The sequence below is a fragment of the Vidua macroura genome, chromosome 9 (assembly GCF_024509145.1).
Source record: "Vidua macroura isolate BioBank_ID:100142 chromosome 9, ASM2450914v1, whole genome shotgun sequence".
NCBI classification, from domain to species: domain Eukaryota; kingdom Metazoa; phylum Chordata; class Aves; order Passeriformes; family Viduidae; genus Vidua; species Vidua macroura.
In genome coordinates, this window is record NC_071579.1 from 7,984,112 (window position 1) to 8,008,417 (window position 24,306).

Here is a 24,306-nt window from a genome sequence, read left to right on the forward strand (position 1 = left end):
GGGCTTTTTCCCTTCTCACAAAATATGTCAGAGTAGAAATTTTTGTGTTCTGGGAGTGGAATTAGATTCCCTTAAGGACACTTTCAGTCTGATTCTCATCCTTAAAAGACATTGAGGTAATTACCTGTACCTATTATAACTTACTCTCATTTCTCCTTCCCTCATGTCTTTTTCATGGGATTTGTCTTCTTTGAGCTGCTTTTATTTTTCAAGTCAGGTTTCCAAGAAGCAAGCCTGTTCAGTTTGAAGTCTGTAACTCAGATAAATTTGTATAAAGTACAAAGCAATTTTAAGTCATCCTTGTTTTGCAGGACTACGTCACTTGGTGCACTGGAAAGGGAGGAAAAAACAAGGGGACAACAAGTGAGGATGTCTAAAGTTAGTTAATAATATACAAGAATAGAGACAACACTCTACTGGGAGATAATTTGTCCCTGTGGCTAAAAATCTACTTTAAAGCTGGTGATAATCTCTTACTACCCCAGAGTGCCAGGAAGAGGGAAAAGAGCTGGAGCTACTCCCTGGTTTGCTGGGTGCAGTACCTTCTGCATTACCCTGGCACTTAGGTCAAAAGCTTTAGAAATGGAAAAGAATTGTTTAAAAGATAAAACTCCCAGCAGTCTCAAAGGTGATGGGTACCTTTATTTTGATTATTTTCATTGTACTGACATTGTCCTTTTAAGCAAACTTAACTGTAAAACACTCTTGAGATACTGCATAGAAAATACACATAGGAAAAACCACATATATACACGTCCATAAAAATAGAATACATCTTGGCAAAATTACTTGTGTACAGTGTATTGACATTATTGAACCAAACTTACATCACCTTTGGAGAAAAGTGTTCCATGTGCGTAAAAACCCAGACCATTTACTGAGCTGGGAGTATGGCAGTGGATATGGGTTTGGGTTAAATAAATGGCTATACCAGAATGGCAGAGTAAAAACAAGTTATAAAATACCTGCTCTAATAAAGTAGAAGAAGCCATTTTGGTTTTTTCTTCCAAAAAATAGCAACAACTCTACACTTGCATGGAAACCAAAGGTACCAGTTCCAAATCCTCCTGTAGATTCGTTAGCTACAAACAAACTTTAATGTCATTTGTTTCAGCATTTGCAACCCTTGGGCACAGCGGCATTTGGTGGGTTTGAGCACGCAACATAGTACAGCACAGCCCTAATTCTATTGGGTAATTGATAAGGAAAAAATCTAATAGATATAAAATTTAAAACACTTAGCAACCTTTAAAATACGTAGACCACTTGAAATTATGGATTTTCTCCAGTTACTTTCAGTGGAGGCTGCTCCTTGCTTATTGCTTTGACTACATGGATTTCTCTGCTGGTTTTCAGAACATACTGTGGAAAGTGACTATTCCAGTGTAATAAATAAAGCAAGTGGTAACAGGTCCTCAAAGCCATGGATCTTCCTCTTGAATTGGAACAATGGAACTGGAGAGGCAGCCTCTGGGAAGCAGGGGAGGAGAAAAGAGCATAGCACCCTTTGAAGTGCAGTGGTTGCCCGGATGGGGCAGGCAGCAGAGTCAGGCTGAAGCAGTAGCACCTCCTGGCCCTGGGCAACGAGGTCGAGCTGCGGGCTCGCTGCAGGGGCCGGCGCTCAGTAGGGGAAGGCGGACACGGCGATGTAGATGATGAAGGTGGTGCGGTACTCGACGCTGCCGTCGGCGCTGTAGGACAGGGCCCGCACGCCCATGCGGTACGTCCGGGGCTCCCGCAGCGCCCGCGTGGTGAACACCACCCCCTTCCAGTTCTCATCCCTCAGGGCAAACGGCACGGCAGCGTCCTCGTCCGCCATCAGGAAGGTGGTCCTGGGGTGCATGACTCGGTCGTGAGTGTAGGCCACCAGCCGGATCAGATCCTGCCCCGCAGCGATGCCGAAGGGCAGCGACAGCAGCTTGTACTCCAGGGCGTAGGTGCTCGGGTCACACTCCAGGTCGTTGGCCGGGCAGCTTTTGAGACAGAACCTAGGAAGAAGCAGAAGACTTTAGCCCAGGGAGAAGGCACAGTATCTTAAGTACTGGGATAGGTCTTAGAGAGAGAGAGATTCTTCCCCTGTTTATACCCTGCTGCAGATTAAAACTTTTCTAGAAGTGCTCATGCATTCTTCATCCACTGTTCCTTTTGAGCTGCAGCCCATTTTAACATCCCTTTTTGCCTCAACAGGATCATTTCAGAAAGACGTTGGCTACACTGATATCATTGACATCTGTAGGGTAAGTTTTAGTGACTGTGCTCTTAAACATTAGAACGGGAAGATCTGGTTTAAAATGTTCTGGGCAGCATTTGAGGTATGTGTCTTTTATGTCATAAAATAAAGAATTTGGAATGAAGGGCAGAATAAAATTTGCTTTTACATAATCAAAAGTTAAAACATGAAATCTTTGCTAGTGCAGTGTGCCAGTGCTAATGGAGGTTGAAGGACATGACCTCCACGTCAGCGTAGATGTCACTGCAGTTGAGTTTGTTCCCAAAAGTTCTGACTATGAAATGAGCTATTTTTCTTTGAGGATATTGAAAGATTAAAATAAATCAATTTTTTTTCCCCAGAACAGGGAAATAACAAAGTTTAACAGGAACTTAGAGTTATTTTCATGACTAAAAGAATGTATCTGATGCTTTGAAGCTGATAGCAAGTCAGGCCATTAGAGAGATTCAGATTAGATGTTAGGAAGGAATTCTTCCCTGGCTGTTGAGGCAGTGGCACAGGTTACCCAGAGAAATTGTGGCTGCCCCCATCCCTTGGAAGTGTCCAAGGCCAGGCTGGACAGGGCTTGGAGCACCCTGGGCTAGTGGAAGGTGTCCCTTCCCACAGCAGAGGGTAGAACTGGATGTTCTGTTAAGGTCTCTTCCAACCCAAACCATCCCAGGACCCTTGACTATGATCTCCAATGTCAATGCCTTACCTTTAGCTACTGCGAGCTCTACTGGTGTTAGGCAAATTTAGATTTTCTTCTTTAACAAGCAAAGGTTAAGGAGCTGAGCTTGGGGCAGGTGAGAAGGGGATGAGAATAAAACCTACCCAGAATGTGGCTCTCGCTGGTAGTTGGGTGGACAAGGAGTGTCTATGCACTGGTAGCTTCCTCTCATGTTGAAACACATCTGATTTGATCCACAATTTATGTTCTCTTCAAGGCACTCATCAATATCTGGAGGGAAAAACATGCAAGGGATCAACTGCTGGTAGAAGACTTAAAGGGTGAAAATCAAAGTGGGTAAAGGCTGAGAAGAGCTCAGAATGTGCCTCTGTTTGACCCTAGAGCTTGGATCTCAGTGTGTAATGAGAAAGTCACAAGGAGAATTAGAAATTGCAATTGTCTAGTTTGCTGATATTTTATGAAACAGTAAAGTATGGAGTATAAAAACTTCTGAAACTTGAGATTTTGAATGCTGACTCTCACACAGCCAATGCAAAGAGGTGGCTTAGCCATGTGCTGGGCCTGCTTTGTGTCAGGTTTCTTGGCAGACCTCCCCCAGAGCACTGCAGGGATGGCTCTCCGTACCTTGGCAGGTTTTGCCGTTGGCCATGAGGCGGTATCCCGCGGGACAGGCACACTGGAAGCTGCCCAGGCTGTTCCTGCACTCGTGCTGACACGTGTCTCTGCTCTCACACTCATCGATGTCTGCAGAGAGAAGCACCAACACCTCAGCATTCCCTGAGCCTGCCATGAACACAGGTACTTTCCCCCCATTTATGTACTGCAAGTGTACAGACAGAGCTGGTGGCAGTTGTCTGCATCTCTTTTTCTGATGGGGTTGAACATCTAAGACTAGAGTGTCCTCTCTCCTTACCTGTGCCATTCCTTCTAACTCTGGAGGCACTAAAGTCAACTTTGAGGGGCTCCTCCCCTCAGTGAAGAGCAGCTGTGACAGATCCCAGCTGAGGAGACCAGTCTTGAGACAGAGCTCTGGGAGAAAGGGGGATGTGCCACCTGTGTCCACTGCCAGGGTCATACAAACACAGTCCTGCCCCCAAAGCAATTTGAGCTGCCTGATAATCAACCAGGTATCAAGCAACATGCTTAGGGAACACCCACACTCGTTATCTCACCAGAGGAAGCCTTGTTACTGAGGGAGTCTTCCTTACAGTCACTCCTTCCTCAGGCAAAGCTGTTTCCCTTTTAAACTGACCTTTAAAATCTGGCATCCCTCATGCCAGAGGGATGAATTAGGCTAAGTAGCTGGGAAGACTGTCACTAAATGCTCTTCTTTTCTTTCTTCTTCTTTTTTTAAAATCTCCCTCTCAAATACAGAAGTACCCAGTACCAGACCACATTATATAAAGTTTTCAGAGCATATTAGCATGATTTAGACACAGATAATTTGTAATTATAATGGCTTTTGAAACATCTGCCTAGTTCAGGACAGCAGTAATCTCATGCAGGAGTTCAGACTTGCATGGTTAAATCAGTGGAAGGAAGGTCTTTAGTTCCCCTCTGTCTGACTGACAGGGGTTGCATTAGATCAAAATGCAAACAGAGAAGAGAAACAGATGTGACTATAAACTCTGTGCTGTTAGCAAATCCTGATGGTTGCTTATTGAAAGGATTTTCTTTAACAAAAGCATAATTTGGGGGTATTTTTCATATTAAACAATAATTTTAAACTTCATATATTTATTCAATGAAATGAAAGTTTCACTGAATATTAACTAATTCCAGCTGGAAGCTGGGATGAAGATCCAAATTTGAGACAAACCCTTCCTTCTCTCAAGAGTTGTATTTCTGGGTCTCTCAATTAAACTCCTATACCATAACAATCCACGTGGATGTGACTACTGAAACCTATCTGTAGCTTAAATACAAGGTTTGATGTCTTCTTCATGCTCACTGAATTACATTGCAACCCCTTTTCTTACATAAAATAATAATAATAATAATAATTTAAAAGCTTCTCTGCCTGTTGCCCTTGTGACAGTGTCTGATGGTCCTGTGGCAGTGCTGGCACTGGCCTCAGTGTGATCAATTCTAAAATGTTTATTCCAAACCTTTCTGACACAGATTACTGCTGCCAATGGGAGTCTGACAGAAGCACTGGAACTAGGCTGGGACTACTGGTGGTTTTTGGAGTGTGAGAAGATTCACCAAGGTGAGCTACTGTGACCAGGAGAAAGAGAATAACATAGGAAAATTCTTTGCAATCAGGTAATAAGCAGCACAATTAAAACAAAAGGTTATAAGGCAGGTTTGAGAACATTTTTGCTACAATGTGAACCAAGACAGCAGAGACCAGAACATGCAGAACCCTCTGAATATTGACCAGGGTAATAGAAAACAACCCCAGCACCACAAACCCTCAGCCCCTGGTATATATCACACAGTAACCTAAGAATAAGGCCCAAAACAGAGTTGCATAGATAGGACTGACATTTACCTACACATCTGGCATTTCTTGCCTCATAGCCTTCAGGACAAGTTTCTCTAAGGTTCCTTCTAGTCCTGGAGAAAGGTATTCTGCTGTTCCTATACTCTGAGAAGGAGCTGTAGAGATTTGAGGAGTGCCTGTAATAGTGCTGCAGTTGCTGGTTGTCTCTCCCAGGGGAGAACTGAGCATAGTTATAGCTACTGTAATAGGCACCCGAATTTGGCACCCTCTCCAATCCGGCGCAAGATTTCCCATCACCCAGTAACTGCTGCCCAGGTAGACAGAAACACTTGAAGCTGCCGGGGGTGTTGGTGCAGTGAAGTGCACAGGGTTTAGGCACTTGTTCACATTCATTAATGTCTGCTCATGTGACATGATCCAGAGCCCCAAACCATGTGGAAAGGAGAGAAAACAAACAAACAACAACACATAACTATACGTATATATACACACAGATACTTATGTCAGTCTCAGGAACAAGCTGAAGACATAAAAGCAAGATTTGGAGGCAGTAGAACATGGAGAACATTAGGCCAAGCAGGCAGGATCCACTGTCCTGGACTGTAAGAGACCTTCATTCTCTCACAGGCTGATGTGACTGTGCTCACCAGGACAGGAGCCCTGCTGAAGCCTTGTTTCAGCCTCAGCTGCTCAATACTCTCTTAGTAATTGGGGTTTTTTCTTTAAGTGCTCCACAGGTGCGTGGAAGAAGCTGCTGCTCCCTTCTTTAAAAGACAACGCTTAACACCGAGCATTCCAGAGAAGTACAGTGCTAGAAATTCCTTACACCCCACACTAAGGGAAGCACAACAGGCTCTGATGTGGTTATTGTGCCTCACGTTGGGGGAATCATAGAATCATGGAATGCTCTGGGTTGGAGGGAGCTTAGAGCTCAGCCAGTCCCACTCCTGCCATGGGCAGGGACACCTTCCACTGTCCCAGGTTGTTTCAAACCCTGCTCAGCCTGGCCTTGGACACTTCCAGGGATGGGGCATCGGGCTCAGGAACATGTTTCAAGGCTGCAGGAGCAAGAGGTCAGGTACCTTCTAACTTTTGATGCTGTTATTGGTTGTGACAGGTTGGAGACTCAAGAGAACATATTAATTCACTTTTGGACAATTAAAAATAGAATTATTTTTGCTTTCCTAAGCAATTTCTTTATCTTTTTAGTTGTTTAAATTAACGTCCAAAGTTATTTAGACGAGCAGCAAATATCCAGCCTTAAATCAAAACTGAGTGCTGAGAACACAAAGTATGGCAAAGGCTTTGAGGGTGCAACATGCTGAGTGCCCTTCCCTCCAAGAAATTATAAGTGCTCTTAGGACTGCAGGACCTTCTCCCACAGTCTCTGACACTACCAGAAAGAAATTTTCTATAGTTTTTATCAAGTTACTTCAGGCTCAGCTGGAAATTTGACACATACTGTATTTCTTTTCAAGCTTAGTATTTCACCAGAAAAAGACAAGCCTGTTAATTCCAAACAACCCTGCAATGACCAGAAATAAAAAAATCTGCTATTAACATACATTACAACATATCAATAATTGACATATATTATAAATATTCTCCTACCAGAAATTAAAGATTATTTTAATGGCGACTCAATAATAGTTTAATTATTCCATAGTAGTGTGTATTCTTTCAATTACTACTGCAAAAATGCCATTAAGCCAGTGTTCTGAGAGTTTCATTTGGATCCCCTACGAAGAAAAGCTTTTGGGCACAGCTTGTAACTCCCTAAGCAACAAATTCAAGAAAATAGTATTTAAAAATCAATACTGTCAGAAATATAGTAGAACATTAGGGTGCATTTTTATGAAGTGATTAATATTTGATACATTTAAGGTTTTAAACAATTCAGGGGGATATTAATAATTAAATTAACTAAGAGTTGGAAATCCAGAAGTAGTAATTGCAGAGAGTTACAATACTTTCCAGCAGGTATTTGGCAAACACACAACTGAAACTTCACATATTCGTGGAATTATCCTTAGGGTAGAATTTTCAGGTGTTAAAAACAAGAATTTCACTTTAAGTATGACAACAACTGATCTGAATTTTAAGTGTATTAATCTCAATATGTGCTTAAGATGAAAAATTTATTATTCATATACATGTAAAAGAAAACAAACTCAATTATGTCCTTAGCATTCAAGTGCTGACTTTTACATTCTATACCTGCCTAAAATAAATTAGCACTGATGTCTTTATGACAACCAGTGTCCCTGGAACAAGTTGTGGATCAGCAATAGAAGATTTTCATAGAAATGATGAAAGACAACAGGTGAAAATTCGAGCAATTTCTTTTGCAAGAGCAGTCTGTGCAGTACAAGCAGAACTGACTGCAGGGAGTCACCAGCATTGGTTCCAGAGCTGCCCCTGTGAGAAGAGGCTACTGAGGCATGGGAACCATAATATTTATAAGAACAAGATAAAATTACTTTGAAATTGAAATAGCTACATTTTCAGGCTTTCTCTAATTTGCAAAACAGTACCTGATTTTATATTCTAGATAGCCTTGCATGTGTAATCTGCATTATAGCAGTTTTTGGCAAAGCCCTTCCACCCATGTGGAAAGGAGAGAAAACAACACAGCTCCCAGCAATTCTGTGATTCAGGTAAATGGGCAGACACAGCTCTGTGGGGGTCACAAAGGAGTATCCCTGTCCAACAAACATAAAAGGGAATTGTGGCACAAAGGGCTTTACCCAGGGTAAAAATAGCACAGGCAGGAACAAAATTCACTTCTTGTGTTTCAGTTTGAGCCCTGCTTAGTTTTCAACTCCTCCCTGTGCTCACTGTCAACAATGACAAGAAAAATTGGATTTTATTAACAAAACGAATACTTTAGATGAATCTAAATTTTAAATATATTTTTAGGAACATAAAAATTCAAAGGATAAAAATACTTTAGGAGGAAGCTTTCAGTGGCACTTGGTCAAAAGGCAGCTTTAAAGGCTGCTGGTGTTTTATGAAAACCTACAGTCCTAGACTTCACCTGGCTTTTTCCTGTCAGAAGTTTAAATGGCTTAAATATAAGTTAAAAGTCTGGGATTGGTTTTATTTCAGTACAGAGGCAGATGGCAAAAATAATATTATATCTTGGTTTCACAGCCAAACACTTCTTAGTGCAATTCAATCTCTTTAAAAATTCCCAAACATTCCTGGCTTTTGACAGTCCAAAATCTTAGGTTGTTAAAAAAAAATAAAGTAAAATAAGAAAAAACTATTTATCTTGAAGAAGTCATCAGGGAGGAATTTTTTTCTGACATACGTAACAGCAACCGAAACCAACCTCACTTCATGTCACATACATTCAGAAATCCTCATTATCATGGTAGGTCAGCTCTTACATTTTAAATATTTGACATAAATGCAGTAAAGGTGATTCTAAATGATCCTTCTGTCTCTTAAATGCCAGGGGCAGTGCTTATCCACTCGCCCTGGCCCCACACATTAAACTCTCCTGCTCCCCACGTCAGAGCTCCAGAGCCTCCTGTGACATGGGAGAAATCCCTGAGTGGCTTTATGCCAAGATGGCACAGGGAGTGACTGCATGGCTGGCATTCCTGTGAGCACCAGGGATCCTAATCCTTCCCTGCTGGGAGCCACCCATGGCAGGAGGGGAGCAGTGAGGGAGAAATGCAGATCAGGGCCCTGTGCTCTGCCTGCTGGGGAACAGCCCTGGCAGTCCTGATGGGGGGATAGGTGTACTTGGGATGTTCAGGAGCCAAACTCAGTTCTGGGTCTGTCGGGCCTCTTGCAGCTCCTTGGGGTGTGCTCCCTAGGGGAGCCCACATGACTCCCTGTGTGACTGCCTTCAGGGGTGAGCCAGGGCAGGCTGGGGCACAGCCAGCAGCACATCAACAAACCCCACCTGGTTTTTATATAACCGAAGCCTCCTGTGGAGTGGTTATTTGCCACATCCATCTACCAGTGCTCTGAGACCCTCTTATACTTTGTTTTAAAAGTACAGTCCCAATCATTTGTAGTTTGGAACCACTTAGCTCTGTTTGTTTAGAATGGAACACTTTGTTTTCGATGGCCAATTTGGAAAGGCAGAGCCAACTTGTCCCTGCAGCATGGTCTTCCACAGGGACAGCACTGCTGGTGTGTTGCAGCAGAAAGGCAGGCAAAAGCAGAGCAGAGGTGTGAGAGGACTGAGCGGCAGCTTACCCACGCAGGGCCTGGCCGTGCCCTGGGCGCGGAATCCTCGCGGGCACACGCAGCGGTAGCTGCCGCGGGTGTTCTCACACAGCTGGTTGTAGCGGCACTGGTGCGACCCCGACCGGCACTCGTCAACATCTGCAGCACACGGCAAGGCAACAGTCACAGCTCTGCAACATCCTTACTGCGGGAGAGAGCTGGGGCCAAACCATCCCTGGAGTGCCCGAGGATGGGGCTTGGAGCAAGCTGGGATGGTGGATGGTGTCCTTGCCCATGACAAGGGGTAGAAGTAAGTGATTTTTAAGGTCCCTTCCAGCCCAAATCATCCCATGATTCCACTGGAACAAAAGCTTTGGTACCACCTACAACACCAGCTGTGCTTAAAACCCTCCCTTATAAGCAGCAGGGACCTGTGATCTTGATTGAGAGCTCCTGAGCCAAACTCTTAAGAAATCATGCACACACTTGCATGTGTGCATAGCAAAACACATAGCAAAACACATAGCAAAACATTTCAGTCAATGAATAACTGAGAGAAATCAAGGTTCTGACACAGAAAAGACACCAAGGGAAATCTTACTGTTCTTGCTTAAGAACAGTGGAAAACTAGAGGTGGCAAGGATACATCTGCTTTTTAATACCAACTACAAAAAATGTTAAACACAGATGCTCCATAAGCAAAAACAAGTTGGTGCTTTAGTATTTGCAAATATTAATAACTGGAGAGGGACAATCTTCAGGATTATTTAAAAAAATAAACATCTGTGTTTCCCATAGCTACACAGTGCATTAATGCTTCTACTCACCAATGCAAGTCCCGTTCTCTGCTTTGGTCATTCCACTGGGACACAGATCAACGCACTTATAGCCACCACGGGTGTTCTTGCAGAGCTGATCAGGCCTGCACACGTTCTGCCTGCACTCATTGACATCTTATTCAAACAAAAGCCAAAAAAAAAAAAAAAAAAAAAAAGCAGGATTGGACTCAATTACGTAATGAAATTAGCCTGTATCCACACATTTAATCATTTCATGCACATGGATCAGTCAGCCCAATTCTTGCTGGCTCTGGCTTTCAGTACTGCTTGACAGATTCCAAAATGTACATCAAGTGTTTCATCCATAACAGCATTTTCTTTCATAAGACAATAGAGAAACAAATAAATGTTGAACTCTGTCTGTTGGAAGGAGGGAATGGACATTCAGAACTTCATCCCTACCCACGCATTTTCTGCCCTTCAGCTGGAATCCTGGGTCACAGGCACAATGGAAACTTCCTATGGTATTGAAGCAACGCTGATGGCAGGAGTTGGACTCTTGACACTCGTTAATGTCTGTGGAACAACACAAATCCTTGACACCAGGGCTGGCAGTTTCCCTGTGGGTACTACTTGAGCAGGGTTTGGGTGAATTCTGCTCAGGAGTGTTTGCTGCTCTCCCATCTTTTTACAAGAAAATGCACATGGAACACAAACCCAAGAATGCTAATTTCTTCCCTGACAGGATTTTAAATTTATTTCTAAAGACAGAAGAAGCAAAAGATTAAAAAAAAAAACCCAAACCTACAGAAAAACCAGAAATCCACAACCTTAAGAATGAAAATTCATGGACAGGTACTTGGAGACGTCCTCTACAGCGAGTTTCAGCTGCATGAGAGCAGCATTTTCAGTTTCAGGAGAGCTGATGACCCCGAGGAGCAGCCCGCGCGTACCTTGGCAGCCGAGGCCGTCGGGCGTCCTGCGGAAGCCGCTCCCGCAGCGCAGCACGCAGCGGAAGGAGCCGGGCAGGTTCTCGCAGTCCTGCCCCGCGTGGCAGCTGTGCCCCCCCAGAGCACACTCGTCGATGTCTGCAATGGGAAACGAGCTGCAAGCCCTGCACAGCCAGCACAGGGGACACACCAACCAGTGCCTTCAGCAACTAGAAACACGTGGCCACGAGTATATTCAGCTATGAAATAATTAGAGTACCACCAATAAATTGTGTTCTTATAATGAGAAAATGGCCCGAATAAAACCTCTCCTTATCAATTTAAGTGCCTCTTAAAGCATTTTAAGGCCTTCAATTATCTAACAGGCATTTTTATCCAAGCTGTTCCCAGCAGCACCTTTCTTACCCTGACATGCTCTGCCATCAGCAGAGATGGTGAAGCCTTTGGGACAGGAGCAGTAGTAGGATCCCACGGCATTGTGACAAGTGTGGGAACAAGGATTTCCCACAGCACATTCGTCTTCATCTGGAACAAGAAAATGTTTGAAAAACCAGTGCAACTTCCCAAGAAACTACTCCAATCTGATCCTTCCTTAGAGGGGTGTTACTAGTAAAGTCCACAGGGCAAAACCAGATCCAGCAATTCCCTTAATTTTCAATCTTTCCAGAGGTAATGAAATAAATCCACAAAATCATCTCAGATGATTTCACCTTAGAACAACCCTGGCTCTTAGTGAGACAGCCAGGGCGCTCATGTGCTTCTCTCCACCTCCATCCCCCAAGCAGGAACACATGGGCACCTGTCTGAGGTGCCAACACTCAGCCTTTCCTCCACACAGGTCACCCAAGTCCTTCATTGCTCTGCAGGCTCAGCAGAGCCTGAGGCTCAGTTTCCTCCAGGTGTACCTGGGGTACTGATTTAAAGCTGTCTGGGCACTTACTCATATTGTAGGTGACAACTGAAGTAACATCTTCAGCTGCCCTTGGATCCACACCGTTTTAGCGAGGATCACTCACACACTTTTTGAAGTGCATACTTTGAACTCTAAATAAAGGGGATGTAGGTTCTGGTGGCTTAATGATGTGTCCAGCTCTGGAGCCCTCAGCACAAGGTGGACATGGACCTCTTAGAGGAGGTCCAGAGGATGCCATGGACTCCAAGGGCTGGAGCCCCTCTGCTGTGGAGCCAGGCTGGGAGAGCTGGGGGTGTTCACCTGGAGAAGGGAAGGCTTCAGGAGTGGAAATAGAGGATCTTTAAGGTCCCTTCCCACCCAAAGCACTCCAGGACTCCATGGTTACACCCACCCGTGTCAGTCGTTACCTGAGCAATAAGGCCCAGACGAGTCCAAAGCAAACCCCGCAGGGCACTGGTTGCTCCGATCCCCTGTGTGACAAAGGAAGCACATGTCACTTGTGGATAAAAATATGGCCACTTCATTACTTTAACAGTAAGAATCACAGCCCAGGATTTTTACAATATTTATTATATTTCAACACTAAACCAGAAACTTTTAAATCCAGCCTTAGTGGCTTTTCTACTTTGGCACTAAAAGTCAGTATTGAATGGCTTGTGCTGGTTTGAGTAAGATTGAACAGGTGTGTGGGGGTCCCCTCAGAGTGAGCTGCAAGTCCCATCCCAGCCTAATGCATCCTGGAAAGTTTCTTATTGAAAGAATAAAGACCATTTGGTTTTACTTCACATGAAAGGAGGACAATAGACCCAAACCAAACAAATCACCATATCACAAATCTTAGGAGATCACTGTAGAAGAACACAACTGTGTACTACAAACTGCAACGAAAAACTCAGGGAGAGACTCCTCAAAGGACACAGGGCTTTGGCTGCTTGAAAATTGAATTTTAAAAAACAAAATTTTAAAAAATCCCAAACACCAGTATCTTAATTGTTGGAGGAAATAAATGCAAGTTCAATAAAGGCTTAGCCAGATCTAATCACAGGCATATCTTGACCTGGAGACGCTCTTTTATCAGATCTCTTTTTAAATTAGAAAAAAAGTGTATTTGGTTTTCAAATTGTACAATGAGTCCTTAGTCTGGCAAGTGAGAAAAACCTTATTTTACTTAATTTAGAATCTTGTTACTGAAAAGAAAGACTGAGACAGGCAAGCCTCTGTTTCATGTACTTCCAAACCAGAGTAATTTCCCTACCACATTAAAATAAAAGCCCAAATAGCGTTAAAAGAAGTAACAGGCCAGTTTGCTCATTTATTAGAGCTTCTCAAAGGAAAATCCACTCCCATAAACCCATGCCCGTCCCCTTTGGTCACTCAGGTTCATAAAAGCCAGGAGTTAGCAATGCTAACTAATAGTTAATTTTTGGGTACATCCCCTACAGCCAGTTAGCAATGCTAACTAACAGTTAATTTAGGGGGATATCAACAAGACTTTCAGGTCCTGGGAATCTACACTACAGCTGCCCAAGTTTCACAGAATTTCTTTTGAGACTATGGGGGACTCAATGAATTCTAGGAAGAGAAGACAGTCTTTCCCCATTGCTTGATTTCTGGGAAGGCCTAGAACAGTACCTTTTGCAATGGAAGCCTGGATTTGGAAAGCCACGGCCTCCTCCAGCGGGTCGTACTCTGTAGCGATGGAGGCAGCGCGCAGCGTCTGCACCAAGAAGGGCATCCTCCCCTTGGTGGAGTCGTAGGTGATGGTGTGGTTCCAGGTGTAGGGAACGCTGACCCCGTCTGCCGTGAAGAGGCGCGTGGAGTGCGCGTGCAGCTGCCCAGGGCCCGTCTGGATGTAGTCCTCTGTGTAATCCTGCAACAGAACCTGGCCATCAGCTGCTCCCACACCAGCTCCAGACTTGTAATTCAGAGATGTGAGACATGTTTACAGAAAGGGGCTTATCTTAACTGCTGAACAAAGGGCACTGCACACACACAAGTCCTTTTCACTCTTACTTTAACTGTTGAATCTTAACACTGCCTGGTCTATTACTTTAAAAAAGATACAGACTGATGTACTGAGGATCCTGATGATGGAAGACAAAGCAGAAGATTTCTAAAAAAAAAAATCTTACTCCTCAATAACAATCTTTTGAGGTCTAAATATTTGGCTTTTATTTGAAGTCAGATGCTGACAATTGTGCTAAATAAACAAGTGGTGGAGAAAAATTCTGCCACTGAAGAGGGTTATAAATATTGGACATACTACATATTGCAGTCTTCCAAAGTATCAACAACTTCAGGTATATTTACTGCATGGTGGGATTAATACAGTAAAATACTGGTTACCAATTACTAATTACTATGTCAGAGAGGTTAAAGATGCACCTTTCTAGCTCTGCCCAAAGCAACCCTGACATGCCAGCCATCAATAACTGCCCTGAAGACCCACCTCAACACTACCTGCCAAAGCTCTTGAGAGACCAACCCCACTCTCCTCATGGTAACTTTCTGCTTTCAAAGGCAACATCAGCACCATCAGTTCAACCAGGCACAAAAGAAGTCACATACAGTACAGCAGGTTGCAGGACTCAGTGTTTCCTGCTTTCCTCTGGGTGAGAGAAGTACAGATGCATGAGAGCAGAGGTGGTACCTGAAGCAGCTTTACCTTGACACTGACATCAGCCACGGACTGGAGCTGCAGCACGTGGCCACTCACAACAACATCCAGCAGCAGGGTCCCGTCCGTGTCCAGGCCCCGAGCAACGTGCGTCATGCGCAGGATCTCACCTGGCAGTTTAACAGCACACTGATTTATCACACGTCCCCAACACAGACTCCCAACAGCCACATGGAACTGAAATTGGAGTCCCTTGACCAGTTATTTATACTTACATTTTGTAAGGTGTACCATGTCCATGAGAAAAAACATGACACATTTCAAACTACAGCTCTAAAAGGTGGAATAAAGCCTCAGAAGGCTACAGTCAGTCTGAAAATATTAGTGTAAGCACAAGACCCAAATTTCAGCAATGGTCCTCTGCTGTCTTTTCAGAAATGCAGCATCTATCTGGCTTACTAGACACAGAAAGAGCTGATCTATCCCAGGCAACTCACCAGTTGCAAACTCCACTTGAGTTTCTCTCTTGAATACAGCGTCAGTGAGTGTAAACCCATTCATTGCTTCCCCAATTTCTTTGGCAGTTGTCCAATAAACCGGGCTGAGTATGGAAACGAGCTTTCTCATTGCTGGGCCTGAAGGAAACACCGCAGAAAATTGGGGAGCTTTGATCTCATTACAGACCCATATGCACATGAGGTGAATATGAAGACCTAGAACTAGTGTAACCCTTCAGATTTAAACCAAAAGACCATAGGTATTGGTGTATTCAGAGAAAAGACTGATCAAAGAGGCCTACCAAGGGTCCGAGGGACGTTTGTGATCTGTGCCTGTATCACTCTGGTGTCAGAATCCGGGCTGTCTGTTACTGTGGCATTCAGGAAAGCAATCCCAAATTCCATATCATTGATATTGCCAATGATGCTGCCCTTGGCACGTGCAGGCCCACCTGTGCAGGGAATGGGGAGAGGCAAAACACGACCCCACGTGATAAGTGGTGTTGGGTATTTTAGGGGAGAGACAACTGGGTTTTAATTCTGGGCACATTTAAACCCAAAAAAATTTAAATTACCTGGTCAACTGGCCAAAATGAGAACAGTGAAATCAGGAGTGCCACAGGCTTTCATCACACTGTCACTGCATGCAGGCTGTAAATACTCACCAGGACATGCTTGGGTGTTGCACCTGGATATCTGGGAGGAATCCCCAGGGCAAGGACGGCCACGATTTAATGGGGCTGGACTGTTGCACAGGCGCACCCGGGTCTGCTCTCCTCCACCACAGGAAGCAGAGCACTGGCTCCATGATTGCCACTGCCCCCAGCTTCCATCCACTGCAAAATAAAGAATGAAGAAAGCAATTTTTCAATTTAAATGCTTTAGGCTGCATCGGTTATGCTGAAGTCAATTCTTTCCTGGAGGAACCAATGTTCTAAAGGGACAGCTCAAAGGACAAAAAAACTGTTGTAATGGGCAGGTGTGAACAGTCCTGCCATCAGAAACACAGAATCCCAGACCGGTTTGGGTGGGAAGGAGCCTTAAAGCTCATCCCGTCCCACCCCCTGCCACGGGCAGGGACACCTTCCACTGTCCCAGGTTGGTCCAAGACCTGTCCAACCTGGCTTTGGACACTTCCGTGGGTGGCCTACATTCCTCATGTGGCATATACCCTGGTGCCTTCCAGGGAAAGCTGCATTCCCACTGCTGTTGTGAGCACTGACCTGGGCACAGGTCCGTGCTGCACCTCTGGATCTGCACGTCAGCCCCAGCACAGGCCCTGCCGCCGCTGGCCGGGCGTGGGTTGTCACAGCTCCGGTACCGCCTTGTCTGGCCCCCGTTGCATGTCCGACTGCAAGTTCCCCAACTGCTCCACGGGCCCCAGTTGCCATGAACTGCAAGAATAAGTCAGATTCGATCTTCCTCAGGGATTTAAAACCAGTCAGTCAAGCTAGGAAAGTACTTTTGTTGGACAGTAACTTCTTAGGGGTTTTTTTTTTCCAAAAGAAAACAACCAAACCCAGTGAGTGGGCGAACAGCCCAACCCAAAGCACTTACCTGGGCAAGGATCACTGTTGCAAAAATCTGTTTGTATGTCACTTCCCTCACACTTGTGTCCCCCAAACTGCGGGGCCGGGTCGGAGCAGTGGCGTGTCCTCTGCCTGCTGCCTCCCCCACAGGACACGCTGCAGGCGCTCCAGCTGCTCCACAGGGACCACTTCCCATCCACTGCAGAGAGGGGCACAGCAGTTACAGCCTCTGACTCCAGCAGTAACACAGCACAGCAGTGCTGCATCAGGGAAAACTGAACATGGATGTCACTGACTCTCTACAGCATCTCAGCTACTCTGGGATTTCTCTCCAGGGATTTGGGGGTGGGTGAGAACTGGACCAGCCCTGGCCACACAAGGTGGGACCAGAACTCCCCATGCCCTGGGCTGATCCCCCAGTGTGGGCAGCAGGAGAGAGGGGATTCTGCCTGTCTGCCCTTCTCAGGTGAGACTCCACCTGCAGAGCTGCTCCAGCCCTGGGGCCAGAGGCACAGGAAGAACATGGAGCTGCTGGAGAGGGTCCAGAGGAGGCCCCAGAGCTGCTCCCAGGGCTGGAGACCCTCTCCTCTGGAGCCATCTTAGGGTTGGAAGGGACCTTAAAGCTCTCCCTCTGGGAGAACTTAGGGTGTTCACCTGGAGAAGAGGCGGGGTCCATTTGCAGGGTCTATAGCAGATGCTAAGTAGTGACAGAGTCAGTGACAATAAAAAGCTTGAAAGGGAGTTTTTTCAGGGATTTGACTTTTATAACCAGAAAGCATTAACCACGAGAGAAGCAGAACCGGGGGAGGGAAGGAGAAGTTTGGTCTCACCTGGGCAGCGCCGGCGGTAGCAGAGCTGGAGCTGCGTGTCGGGGCCCTGGCAGCGGCGGCCGCCGTGCGCCGGGGCCGGGCTGGTGCAGAGCCGCGGCCGCGTCTGGGTGCCCTTCCCACACGTGGTGCTGCACGGCCCCCACGGCCCCCAGGGGCTCCACTCGCCGGCCACTGCAACGGCAGCACAGCTTAAACACTGCCCCAGAACAGACACACACCTGGGATATATCCCTGATCCCACACTGCCCCAGAACAGACACACACCTGGGATATATCCCTGATCCCACACTGCCCCAGAACAGACACACACCTGGGATATCCCTGATCCCACACTGCCCCAGAACAGACACACACCTGGGATATATCCCTGATCCCACACTGCCCCAGAACAGACACACACCTGGGATATCCCTGATCCCCTCACTGCCCCAGAACAGACACACACCTGGGATATCCCAAATCCCCCACAAAATGGCCCAAACAATCAGCACTTTGACAAGCAAAGATCAACTCTTCTCTTTCTGTCTTTAACTACATCGCCTCACCACCATCGTGGAACATCAGAACTGAATGCTTAATCAAATCTGGATTTTTCCAATTCCCCAGGCAGGATGGAGGCCTGAGCAGGGCCAAGGTAGCCTGCCTAAAATAGATGCCAGAGAGCAGCAGCCAGAGCTGATTTTCCTGCCAAAACCTAGAGAAATGAGTCTCAGGCCTGTGGATGAGTATTTGGCATCAGCAGAGCCAGGGAAAATGGAAAAATTAAACATTGCAAATTGTACAGAAGGGAACATGTCAGTGGTGAAGGCTCTGAATAAACTACAACCTGTCAAACATGGGAAATACTCATGGGACAGGAAGGGAACCTGACATTCAGGTAGTTGGGAGCAAAATGTGGCTAAAAATTGTAACAACAGAGGAAAATATACAGATAAAGTCTTAAATTATTAACAATCATTTTTACATAGCTTTAAATAGTTGGTGGTTTGGGTTTGGCTCTTTTCTTATTTTAACTGGCTTTGCAGGACAGATTTAGAGTAGAGAGAATTTACACTGTGAGGATGTGGGTAATAAGTACTGAAAAACATTAAAATACAAATTAATATTTTCACCGGTGTAGAAAAAAAAGAAATTGAGAAATTGCTGAGATTTCTTACACTTTTGTGATTCCTGTTTCCAAGAATTTGTGCCATTCAATTAAAAAAAAAAAAGTAATTAACAACTAAAAATAAGCTGAGAGAATTTGGGTTTGGAGAAAGAAAGAGACATGTATATGAAGTCCCTCATGCAAATAAGGTTAAAATACTCTTCTCTTACCTGGGCAAGGCCTAAGATTGCACATGACTGACTCCAGAGCGCTGCCCTCACAGGGCTTCCCTCCGAGCTGAGCTGGGGGGTTACTGCAGGTCCTGCTCCTTGTCCTGTTTCCTTGGCCACAGCTCCTTGAACACTCTTCCCACAGCCCCCACTCCGACCAGCTCCCATCCACTAAGGACCAGAAAAGCCCAGTTTTCATGAAACAATATTTTTGTGGTATTTACTGAAATTTCCTCTTTCTTTCCAAAATTAATTACAGCTATTTGGAAAAATTAATCTGCCATGAAGATCCATGGTGATAAAAGTTCATTGTTTGGGCACTTAATGCAAGGCACATTAGAAGTACCAATTCATTCTAGCTTTTCAGTACTTAAACAGGGTTTACAAAATAGAGGGAGGGAGACTGCGATGGGCTGACAGCGATAGGACACGAGAGAAAGGTTTTAATTTAGGAGATATTTAGATTAGGTATTTGGAAGGAATTGTTCTCTGTGAGGGTGGGGAGATCCTGGAAGCTGTGGCTGTCCCTGGATCCCTGGCAGTGTCCCAGGCCAGGCTGGACAGGGCTTGGAGCACCCTGGGCTGGTGGAAGGTGTCCCTGCTCATGGCAGGGGTGGCACTGGATGGGCTTTGAGGTCCCTCCAACCCAGCCCCTTGTGGGATTGCGTGGCTGCAGCAGTACCTGGGCAGGGCTGGCGGTGGCAGCTGCGCAGGTCGCTGTGGGGTCCCTGGCAGCCGCGGCCCCCGTTGGCCGGCGCGGGGCTGTCGCACTGCCGGACGCGCTCCTGCACGCCCTGGCCGCAGGTGACGCTGCACGCCCGCCATTCCAGCCAGCTGGAGAACCCGCCGTGCACTGCAACAGGAGCAGGGATGCTGCTGGGCACTGCTGGCGCCTGCAGCTCCCTTAGGCCGGCACAAAGAAGTGAAAACTGCACCTCCCGACCCCTGGAAATCCACCTCACTTCATGTCATTATTGTGCACAAATCTCTTACCGTAGTTCAAAGACAATTACTGCATATGCTCCTAAACGCTTTTCTTTAGAGGCACAGTTCCGTTGTGACATGTTCTGAGGACAGGACTTGATTCAAGACCCTTTCATTATAATTTTTGTCTCTCACTCTTCACAGCCTCTATCTCTCCCAGCTGGATGAGTATAGAATAAAATTTAATGAAAGAGAACCCCACTGACACTTCAGACTAGGCTTACCCTAGACCTAATGCTTATAAAGAAGATAAGATCAAACATCTCATGCATAAAATGGGGCAAGATGAACATTGACCACATTTGATCCAGATTAATGCTGTCATCTAAAAGCTTCAAAGTCACTCTGATGCTTCGTGCACCTACCCTGCACAGTCAGGGGCACTGTGACGAGGACGGACCCCAGGAGATTCCTGGCTACACACTCGTACTCGGAGGTGTCCTCCCTCTGCAGCGCGGCGATGCGCAGGGAGCCGTTGGGCAGCAGGGTCACTCTGCCGTCGTCCAGCACGGGCTGGCCCTGGCGGGACCAGCTGATGGCGGGAGGGGGCTCTCCCCTGGCCTGGCAGTCCAGCACCGCCGTGGCACCGGCCTCCAGCACGGTCCCCACCGGCTCAACAGTGATGACTGGGGGGCCTGGAAGAGAAAGGGTTCTTCGGGCGACAGCACACGGGCACAGGCCTGACTGATTTAGTGTTAAAGTGAGCACAGGGAAATCCCAAGTCAGTTTACTTTGACTAAAATTATTACTGCTGATCCCCCACTGGCAAAATAGAAACACAGAATCATTAAGGTTGGAAAACAGATCACCAAGTCCAACCATCAACCCAGCACCACCACCAGTGTTCACCACTAAACCACATCCCCAGGTGCCACCAAACAGACACGTTACAATGCCAATAACAAGCTGGTTTGAACATGCTGCAATGTGAGGACTAAAGCAGAGATTAAGGCCCAGCTATAAAAGCACCTGCTCTTCTTTATTGCTAAAATGGGTTGTTTTTCATAAAACCCACAGGAAGATGTTATTATTCATGTCCAGAGACAACTGAGGGGTAAGGAACAGACCCACAATGCTTGAGGCTACAGTAGGAAGGGCAAGTTTAGAAATTATCCCACTAGCAAAGAAAAACTCTAACGTATTTTTTTTGCCAAAAATAAAATATTGTCAATAAGAATTAGGATTCCTCTAAGTTGAGAGTCTAGTTTATTCCAGTTGTATTGAGTGAACTAAGAGAAACAGGCCCTTTCAGAGAGTGGTTCAGTTCACTCCACACTGGTTTCTATGATGAGGCTCAACCACACTTAACATCCCTCTCTTGTTTGACTTCAATCACAGCTTAGACCAGACTGTTATATATTCATGATGAAAGATGCCCAGACAAGCTCTTGGCTACCTCATTCCTGGAAGTGTTCAAGGAGCAACCAGCTCTAGTGGAAGGTATTCCTGCCCACGGCAGGTGACCTTTAAAGTCCCTTCCAACCCAAGCCCTTCTATGATTCTATGGAAGAGAAGATGAGTCCAAACCTCCAGGGCAGTGCCCAACTTGAAACACTCCCCCAGGAGCTGCCTGCACCTCCCCACAGGCAGGTTTTCACTCCCTTAAGGGGCATTAAGCCTCCCTTTGGGCCTTACTCTGCAGGGTCAGCGTCAGGCTGCGCTCCACCACACCCACGTCATTGGTCGCCACGCACTTGTAGTCACCAGCATCTTCATTCTGAGGAACAAAACAGGGGCTCAGTCTACAGGGCCCCTCCTGGCAGGGAATTTTAACCCCAATTCAAAATGCATTCATGAGTACATGGGGAAAAATATGAGTTTTGCTTTTCAGATAAGGGATTTACATTTGGAATAAGAGATTTGCACATGCAATTGCTTTTCAGCTTACCTGTAGAAACCAGGCTCTCTTAAGGTCCCATTTAACTGGTCATGACCAGGATCTCGCACACCAACAATTAGTATGTAAATTCAGTCCTTCTGACAAGCAGGGAGAACTCTGACCACCTGGGCATTTTTGCCTCAATAATCTGAATCTAATTCTAGTCTGAGTTAAAACATTTGTTAAAGGTGAAAGTAAAAAAGGATAAATGTTTAGCCTGACTCCTTCAAACCAATATGATCAGGAACACCTTTATCAATCAAGTTCAAAGCAGACACTCACAGCACAGGGGCAGGACTCACCACGGTGCCATAGATAGCAAGGGAACCATTGACAAGCTGTCGAATCCTGTTACTAATCTGAACTCCCACTCCTTTTCTGCTCCACTGGATGGTTGGAGGGGGATCTCCCCTGACTTCACAATTCAACATGGCATTGCCACCCAAGGGCTCAATTCTGCTGGAGTGATAATCCCCTTTGAAGACTGGAGGCTCTGAAAAAACAAGAGACGGCAGAGAAATAGTAGAGCCAAAATAAAATGTGCCTAATTGAGAACTGCTGATAGGGATCACTCACCTCTGACTTTCTGAAGGGGGAATTTCAACCTGTTCAGATTTTTCCCATTTAGCCATTGGCAAGGTGTTATATACTGGGGGGAATGGCTTTAAGCTGACAGCAGGCAGGTTCAAAGTGGATACTAGGGAGAAATTGCTCCCTGTGAGGGTGGGGAGGCCCTGGCCCAGGTTGCCCAGAGAAGCTGGATGCCCCTGGATCCCTTAAAGTGTCCAAGCTCAGGCTGGATGGGACTTGGAGGAGCGTGGGCTAGTGGAGGTGTCCCTGCCCATGGCAGGGGGCGGCAGTGGATGAGTTTTAAGGTCCCTTCCCACCTGTCCCATTCCTTCCCACCTATTCCCACTCCTCTATCTAAGCCCAGTGGTTACATGGAGCTGTCCAGCAACAACCACAACTGCTGAATTTCATGTACCTTTGACATACACGAAGCCAATGGCCTTGATGGAGCCCACTGTGTTCTCTGCAGAGCACACGTAGGTGCCAGAGTCCTCCTTGGACACCCTCTCGATGAGCAGCTCACTGTGCCCATTGACATCGTCATACTGTGCTGGAGGGAGAGCAGGGAAAGGGTCATTCCAGGGACTGAAATGTACACAGCTCACAGGAGTGCTTGGATCTGTGCACTCTCAGCAGCACAGCTTTGGGGTCTTGTGCATCCCTGAGGCACTCCAGGAATGCACAGAAAGTCATTGCTGTGACATTTGCCCACATGCACCTGTTCACTTCAGCTGCCCTGTAATTTCAAGAATCAGTTGCTGGATGCTGAGTAAATACCATCAGATATGAATGTTTTTAATGTGCTACATTATTGGCTACAGAAGAGGGACCATTTTTTAATTACCTTCCTTACAGCTTTGTCTCAGAGGCAGTTTAATTGCATGATTCCATAACACTAAAGATATTCCTCCCACAATCACTAACAGTTTATTCCAGCTAGAATTTTCTTCTTCTCTGTCCTAAACTGCAATGCTGCATAGGGGAAAATAATCTGCAGCCAAATGGCCATCAGAGACCCACCTGGAATGATGTTATTGTTAAAGGTCCACGTTATTCTGGGGACAGGTACCCCAGTTGCTTTGCAGGTTAACCTGAGCTGTTCTCCTTTGGTCAAGGCTACGTCCCCAGGCAGTTCAGTGAAAGCTGGGAGCACGTGAACTGTCAGGGTGACCGTGTGCGTGTCCTCCCCAGCAGCGTTGGTGGCAATGCAGGTGTAACTACCAGAGTCTTCGGGCTGCAAGGAAACACGGTGGGGAAATTTCAGCTGGGATATATCCTACAGCTGGGATATACCCTACAGCACATGGCACTCTATCAGTAAAATAATCTTGAAAGGCTTGGAACAAGCATTCAGCAGAAATGCTCAGCTGAGCTCTTCCACTTCCCTGAACTTGAAGGATAACTAACACTTCCTTTTACCCTTCCTGAGGATTTACCACTACAAATTCTTCACAGATTTTACTCCCCAGTGGAAAATGAAACTTTTGTAATGATTTTGGGACATTAAGAACAAAAAATCAAAATAAAACAATGACTAACCCAGAAGTGGATCTCATCACTGCCAAATGTGCCCAGTAATAGCTTAGATGCAGAGAGCTTACCACAACATTGTCCAAAATGAGGTCTCCACCAGGCACAGTCTGGTATTTTCCCACTGTGTCTCTTAACATCGTGTTGTCCTTCCTCCAGTTAATTGTTGGTGCTGGGATCCCCTCAGCCACACAGGACAGAAGAGCCTGGGAGCTCTCCGTGACCGTGTACTGCGTATCCGTGCTGCGGATCCTGGGAGGAACTGTGGGGAGGTCATTAGAAACATTTCCTCTGAGTATTATCCACGTACAACACTGGACTGAAGAAAGTCCTTGCCTGGACCTTCTGGATTGTCCATTTCCATCAATGACTGTGTGCCA

The 24,306-nt window shown here is 46.0% G+C and overlaps 1 protein-coding gene across 1 annotated transcript in view; it reads right to left on the reverse strand.

Annotated features, from left to right (window-relative positions):
* Positions 1-620: 620 nt before the first annotated feature.
* The window catches only part of HMCN1 (hemicentin 1), a 166,716-nt gene continuing 143,030 nt past the window's right edge, over positions 621-24,306 (reverse strand). Inside the window, exons 82-107 of the mRNA XM_053985174.1 lie at positions 23,998-24,188; positions 23,417-23,630; positions 22,812-22,946; positions 22,129-22,319; positions 21,583-21,664; positions 20,313-20,582; positions 19,646-19,816; positions 18,964-19,134; positions 17,647-17,817; positions 16,845-17,015; positions 16,511-16,681; positions 15,953-16,123; positions 15,590-15,739; positions 15,288-15,425; positions 14,839-14,960; positions 13,806-14,043; positions 12,581-12,643; positions 11,666-11,785; positions 11,264-11,398; positions 10,773-10,886; positions 10,359-10,484; positions 9,562-9,690; positions 5,395-5,745; positions 3,525-3,644; positions 3,044-3,170; positions 621-1,988 (exon numbers count right to left, since the gene is read on the reverse strand). Coding sequence (XP_053841149.1) covers positions 1,622-1,988; positions 3,044-3,170; positions 3,525-3,644; positions 5,395-5,745; positions 9,562-9,690; positions 10,359-10,484; positions 10,773-10,886; positions 11,264-11,398; positions 11,666-11,785; positions 12,581-12,643; positions 13,806-14,043; positions 14,839-14,960; positions 15,288-15,425; positions 15,590-15,739; positions 15,953-16,123; positions 16,511-16,681; positions 16,845-17,015; positions 17,647-17,817; positions 18,964-19,134; positions 19,646-19,816; positions 20,313-20,582; positions 21,583-21,664; positions 22,129-22,319; positions 22,812-22,946; positions 23,417-23,630; positions 23,998-24,188 — 4,409 coding nt within the window. The 3' untranslated portion in view covers positions 621-1,621. The remainder of the gene's footprint in view (positions 1,989-3,043; positions 3,171-3,524; positions 3,645-5,394; positions 5,746-9,561; positions 9,691-10,358; positions 10,485-10,772; positions 10,887-11,263; positions 11,399-11,665; positions 11,786-12,580; positions 12,644-13,805; positions 14,044-14,838; positions 14,961-15,287; positions 15,426-15,589; positions 15,740-15,952; positions 16,124-16,510; positions 16,682-16,844; positions 17,016-17,646; positions 17,818-18,963; positions 19,135-19,645; positions 19,817-20,312; positions 20,583-21,582; positions 21,665-22,128; positions 22,320-22,811; positions 22,947-23,416; positions 23,631-23,997; positions 24,189-24,306) is intronic.